The 6,702-nt window shown below is 40.7% G+C and overlaps 1 protein-coding gene across 2 annotated transcripts; it reads left to right on the forward strand.

Annotated features, from left to right (window-relative positions):
• The first annotated feature begins 3,603 nt into the window (after window positions 1-3,603).
• liat1 (ligand of ATE1) lies at window positions 3,604-6,687 on the forward strand. Of its 2 annotated transcripts, none has more exons than XM_082548087.1 (2): window positions 3,604-3,905; window positions 4,565-6,687. In XM_082548087.1, the coding sequence occupies exons 1-2, from the start codon at window positions 3,851-3,853 to the stop codon at window positions 5,044-5,046; spliced, it is 537 nt and encodes a 178-aa protein (XP_082404213.1). In that variant the 5' UTR covers window positions 3,604-3,850; the 3' UTR covers window positions 5,047-6,687. The 2 variants fall into 2 exon arrangements, with proteins under 2 accessions (XP_082404213.1, XP_082404214.1); XM_082548088.1 differs by having other exon boundaries at window positions 4,627-6,687.
• Window positions 6,688-6,702: the final 15 nt, after the last annotated feature.

The raw sequence follows: 6,702 nt of genomic DNA on the forward strand, positions 1-6,702 counted from the left end.
ACCCGGCTTCCCACTCCGATCAGCTGGCAGCGTGATGACGTGGGCCTGCACGAGAAACGGACGTCAAAACCTGCACGGATCTGACGTGTACACGCAAGACAAGTGCATGCCGTGAGACAGCAGATTGACCTGTTTGTAGTAACTCACGTTAAAACGTCAGGTTTTATTTCCCTGCCTAAAGTAGAAAACACGCACATAAGTACTATATAGATGCTGTCACACATGCTGTATTACACGACACGCTTTCCATTAGATTATCATTACTTATGCATTTACTACTGTTTGTTGAGTGGGCGGATTCCATATGACAGTGCAGCTAATAGGTTATTGGAAATAGTGCAATGATGAATTAATTGTTTAATGTGTTTAATTACAAACAAAAAGACCCAATTAGGACAGTAAATGACGAAGTCCTCACATTTGATGCTCAAAATCATCACATTTCTTTTTGCACTCGACACGACAGTTATTGAAACTTCAGGCAGTTTTTTTCTGGTCTGTGACTAACGGTGTAATTCCCTTTTAGAAATAACAATATAATTACTAATTACCTATGAATACTTGGCAGCGGGTAATACGTCATAATGCAAAATTTACAGATGGAGAAACGTTGTTTGGGTTTTCCACCAAATTACCTAGAACTTGTGCACGACTTAAAATTACCTATAGTTTAACTATTTTTTTCTTTCCTGTAAAAACTTGAATTGCTACCCTTTTATTGTAATGTAAAATATACTGTTAAATATCATTGCTCTGTAATTTCAGAACAAAATACAGTGAAATTCCATTTAATTCCTAATGGGCTGTGTTATGAAATGCTATCACATTTTTATAAAAAGCATAATTTGATAAGCACTTACCATAAGTTTAAAGTTTTAAAGCTACAGTTTACCTAAAAACCTTTCTTCCCCCCTGACTGGCAGGACTGTTGATCCCAGATTTTGTTGGTTTGAGATTCCCAGTTTTTGTGTCTTCTCTTGGATATAGTGGAACCGGAGAGCACATGCCTTGTTCTGCTCAATGCAACAAAAATACATTTAAAAGCAGCGTCTCTTTCCAGAAGCCCGATTACCCCAATAAATCCACAAACCTTGTTGTGCAGGAACTATTCTCATATTGGAGAAAAAAAAGATTTAAAAGCTATGCTACACTTCTGCCTCAGTTTAACTCTCTGGAAGAACAGGAATCATGACCCGTCGAAATGTGAACAATTCAGTGTTAGTGCTGATTAAGCAGGATTCCACTTTTGACAGACAACTATTTGCACAAAAGTTGTGCTGTTGTTCTATTAATACGAGTCTGCAAGAGGCCTCCGGAGACATCAGCAGGTCGAGATGAATTAGTTACCCTCTCAGTGCTGACGCACACAGACGCTCACGCAGCAGTGACTGCTTCTCAGTCCTTGCTTCTTTCTGTCTCTCTCCCGTGAACCTGGGCTTGTCACTCTGCAGCTTTAAGGTTGGTGCAGTTTGAAAAGCTGCTTCCTCACTGTCACCTGACACACTGAGGACACGCAGCAAATCCTCACAAGGCCACTTTCAAATGTCTTCTTCCTTTTTCATGAATATTTTTAGAACAGCGTTTCCCACAGAATATGAGTAAGGTGTATTAAGATGATTTTGACCCCTGTAAATTCCCAAATTCTTCATGAGTTCCTACAAGACCATAGTTACCTACCACTCAGATATTTTTTGGGAAATGCTATCAGCATTGGAAACAAAGAAAAGCCAATCTACTGTGCCACTCCCAGTGTTGAGTATGCCATAAATAATTATTTTAGGTAGAAATCCAGCCCAGATATATATTTAACACAGAATAACCCTGTTCAGCATATAAAATGATCTAAGTGCTCTCTGAAAACTGCTATACATGTCTAGAGTGCCTGGGGGAATACCAGTAATGAACTCTCATCTGTAAAACACCTACTGTTACAGGATTGTGATTTATTTAATGCACCTTCAAAAAAAATCTAACTTGTCATGTTTGTAAAAGCACTTGAGCTGTTGTTGACAGTGGCCTCACAAGCAGATGCCAGTGCACTTACTGCATGTAAAAATCTGTTTGTGTAATTATGTCTGCACCAGATGGAGAAGCACGCGAGTCACATCTTCCTCCACCGCAGCCAGAGTGTAAGCACACCAGCGCAAGACGTGACAGAGGCATGGGTCAAAACGCATGAAATGTAACACAGTCACATGACCTAGAAGTGGAAAATGTAATATTCTGGGTCAAAGGTGGTTCACGTGTTTCATGTGTTTAGCTGTGGAAACTTGATCTCTTTTGTTGTTTTGCCCATGATTTATCAGTTTTGCTTGCTCATTTATGCAATTCTGTTTTTTTAAAAGTGTTTTTATTTTTGACAGTTCCAACAGTGTCGTTTGGAAAAAGAGGACTTTAAAAACCTTTCTATCGCGTCTCACTCTGAACTTTGTCACCACTGCATGCATAAATGCTACGTGTCCTCTGTGACTCAGCAGATGGTTTGTCCCTTTTCCTCCTGTAGTTCTTGTTGGAAGATCACAGATATGTGGGGGAAATGCAGAACCAGGACAGACCCGCTTGAAATCCAGCACTGAGTCTATTTTTAGCACTGCTGCGTTTAGCGTTTAAGAGCAGACCAAGCATAGCGCCCGGGGGCCAAAATTAGCTACTTGGAAATTAATAGGAAGGTTAAAGTGCATGTAACACTTAATAATTACGGGAAAAGGCAGATGTGTGTGCAGTACAAGGAACCAGTGGTGATCACGACTCTGTGGAACAGGAAAAGGATGGAAACTCCCTAGAAAATACCACACAGCATGCAGTGGAAGTGCTTTGAAATCCCCATGCAGGAGTGTGAAGGACGAAAGTTTTACAGATGGCATTCAGTCCCTTAAACATGATTAAAACACTTTTTTTTTACTTTCCAGCTTTTTATAAACTTAAATAATCACAATGACAAAGTTTTTTTCTTTTGATTTTGAAAATAGAAACTATTTTTTAAAGATTATGTCACTGCCCAGAGGCTCGTAGCTCTTTCAGTGTTTTATTTTTTTTAACCTGTTTGTTGCACGGTACAGACCTCGTGGCGCAACGGTAGCGCGTCTGACTCCAGATCAGAAGGTTGCGTGTTCAAATCACGTCGGGGTCAACTGCTTTAACCCTGGGCAACAATCACATTATTCATGATGTGTGTAACGTACCGATTTCAAATACAGAATACCTGTCTGTCACTGGTTTCCTATTCGCGCTTCATGCAAGTCACTGTATTCCCCAGAAGACAAAAATAAGACTTGTTTTCAATTTCAACTTTCTCATGATTTCCCGTGATTCCCATCAACTTTCTCGTGGTTCCCAAATCAACAGCAAACTTAATGCGTCAGATAAAAACAGCTAAACAAATAAAGTCTATGAGGTTCATCCTTCTGTTTCTAAAATGTCTTCATTGTCAAAGTGATTGATTCACTGGCAGCTGGCAGCACGGTCAGGATCACAGAGCAAAGACGAACAGTGCAGCTCGAATTCGGCTTACTTCGTTTGACGTGTCGACGAGACCCGAAGACATTCTTCTCTGGGAAGGTGTGTCCTGTTGCCATGGAGAGGCGTCACTTGGCAACTTGGCGGTGTAGCGTGATTGTGAGGCACAAAAGGTAGCTCTGCAGCTCGCAGTACTTAGCCCATCTCCCCCCGTTTGTAGAAAACGTATTTGTTTTAAATAAATAAGATTGAAGGGCAGCTGCTGACAGGCTACTTGTTTCCACCGAGGTTTCTTGCCTGCAGTGAGTAAGAAGAATAATCTAAGAAGAATTTTATCCTGTTCATCAGTTGGTTTGGCGTGAGCAGACCTACTCATCGGCACTGAGACACCAGTATGCAGACAAAGAAGAAAAGAAACAAAAGCATTGTTTCCAACTGTGAAAATGCAGGTATTTTATTCTCTTTTTTTTTATCAGTGGAACTCAAGTTCTGATTCATATATAATATTATGTGTTTTCCCTTAACTAGTAAAATCACTACACTGAAAGTTTATGAAAAGAATATGTGATGGATCTACCTGCCTATCTCTGAATCAAAGACAACCTCAAAATCTAGAAAAATGAAGTCCTCGTGCTGAAAAGCACTGAAAATTAGATTTGTGCCTCGAGGGCACGTTAGAGGAGAGGAAATTAAATTACAGTGCCACATTTTTTGTTATTGAAAGGATATTAGAAGCAGACCATGAAATGTATGTTTCTGATGGAGTCCATGCTACCAGCTAGTACAGAAACCATTCTGAAATGATAAACTGTGACCTAATAAAAAGCTCTTGAAACTCTCACAGCACAGCATTGATTTATTATTGGTCATGCTACAGAGAAAAAAAAAAAAGAAAAGGCATGGAAAAACATCTGACCCTCATGTTTCATCCCTCAAATCACTTGAATAGGTCGTTAGAGAATCGACCCCGTGCCTCCTCATTAACCTATCATAGCTCTCTACTGTAACCCAAGCCAAAAGTCCTTAATCTCCATAGGAAGTCATTAGTAATAGGAAGCCTCAGTTTTGTTTGCTAGTTTCCCTACATGTTTATAATGCTTCCCTACAGAGAAACTTCTGGCTGTATCTTTGCCTCCTGACATCTTGCCGCTGGCCCTTGTGCCTCCTCAGAGTCCGGGTCAGTCCCAAGACCAGGTTCCCAAGATCAGAGCCTCCACTAAGAAGAAACGAGAACGAAAGAGGAAAAATCACCGCAAGGACTCTCCAGCCACGCTGACAGAGAACCATAAAAGCGATGGAAACGGAGATACTGCTCAGGGATACGTGACAGTGCTCAATGTCCCGCAGCACTCTCTCCCAGCTCAGACTCTCAGCCTGAGGTGGGAGGGAGTGCTGCAGGATCCCCAGGCTGAGGCAAAGAGACTGGAGCAGTACAGGGCCAACAGGCGGCAGCGGTACATTGCACACAGAGAGGCTCTGTTAAAAGAAACCCAGGACGCCTTAAGACAGACTTTTCCTAAAGAGAAAAAGGTTCCAGCTAAATGTGACCAGCAGGAGGCTGCGTCATTACTGCAGCTGAGCAGACACTGAATTAAAGAAGCAAAAGAGAGCCTTATGCTGTTAGTGGCCTCGGGATTTATTTGTTCACAGTTTAAAATAGATTTATGCAGTGTGAGACACAAAGTAAAGATCCTAGGGTGCTGTTAAGACACTGGACCAAAGAGAAACTGAGCAGCTGAACACCCTTTAAAACGCCCCAACAGAAATGCTTAGGTTCAAAGTACATAACCACAATGCCACAGCTTTCACGACAAGAACGCCTCCTGCTGAGCACACCTTAAGAAGTTGAGTTGATCTTTCAGGGCAAAAACCCGGTCGGGATCACATAACATGAACCCAACTCACATCTGTCAGTGAAGTGAAGGGGGGCTGATCCATTACAGCATGAGAACCACAAAGAAAGATGTCCAGCAGAGAGGGGGTGGCAATGTGACTGTAACAAAGCGCTGCTCTGCTGTCAGTCTAAGCACAATACAGTAAACACAGTAAAAAGCTTGTTGGTGACACGATGGAGCAACAATTTAATGTGCAAAGTCCTGAACTCATTATTTCTCTTTGTTGCTCCTCTAAACTGTTAACTGTGTAACACTAAATCCCTTACTGATAAATGGCAGTGGGTGTCTGTTTATCACATTTGAACTTTATAGCCACAATTATGCAGACAAGAAAATCACCACGCTACATGCAGCAGATAAAGATCATACAAATATACATACATATATGAGCTATGCGAATGCCAAACTACTGAAAAAAAATCAGAAAAGATGAGAAGGGAAAAAAATGTTAGTGGCTTCCACCTGTAAAATCATTCCTGTTTTGGGGCTTGTCTCATTGTTGTCCCACCTGCTGTTAATTTCGTCAAAGCAGCTAAAACATATTAACAACCCCTTCAATTACTTAATTGAACAGATCAATATTCTAGAAGTTTGACTTGATGCTGTAGTCTAAATATAAAGTGTTCATTAAATTTTTTCTTAACAGTATATGTGATTTTTGGAAAATGTTTGTATATGCATAGATGCTGGCACTCGCAGTTCCCTAAGCAATGTTTATGCAAAGTTTCATCAAGATGGCTCCACTCCCCCAGGAGGAAATAGGGAACATGCAAACATACATCCATACATATGCATAAACTAATTATAGTATGATGTCTCCCCGTCCACACAGGAAGCAGTTTGTCTGTAAAGCATCACTTTGACACAGATGTTTGGCTACTAGTAGACGTTCCAGGTTGTGGTTGCCTAGGTAACCCTATAATGTATTTACCACCCTATCATATGTCAATCCTCTAATGAAAGGATGTCAAACTGATTTTGCATGTTGCATCACATACAAACCAATTTGGCCATAAGTGGGCCAGACACTCCCCTTTGTGTCAATGTGAAGACGTTTAGCATACAAAAAACATACATTTCTATAGTTCTATAGTTGTCTAGTGGGCCAAAGTTTCTTAAAACCTGCAATTGCTACCAAGTTTCATTGGCTTTCAAAGGTTTCTGGTCACCACATAACTCGAAATCACTTCATGTGTGGATGCAGCTTAAGGCTCTTTGTGCTATAGATCTTTTACTGTCTCTAAGATGTTTGATGAGCAAATGCAGTAACATACAACATCTTAAATGTCCTTCAAATCGCATAAAGAATTAAGTGTAATTATAGGTGTACATTTATGAAGTGGGACAGATT

The sequence above is a fragment of the Aulonocara stuartgranti genome (assembly GCF_965226115.1).
Source record: "Aulonocara stuartgranti genome assembly, chromosome: 10".
Classification (NCBI taxonomy): domain Eukaryota; kingdom Metazoa; phylum Chordata; class Actinopteri; order Cichliformes; family Cichlidae; genus Aulonocara; species Aulonocara stuartgranti.

What these genes read in the sequence shown, in the direction of transcription:
- liat1 (XM_082548087.1), top strand. Translation starts at nt 3,851, where the DNA reads ATGCAGACAAAGAAGAAAAGAAACAAAAGCATTGTTTCCAACTGTGAA. An exon ending in TTCCAACTGTGAAAATGCAG is followed by an intron (nt 3,906 to 4,564) that starts GTATTTTATTCT and finishes GCTTCCCTACAG; the next exon opens with AGAAACTTCTGGCTGTATCT.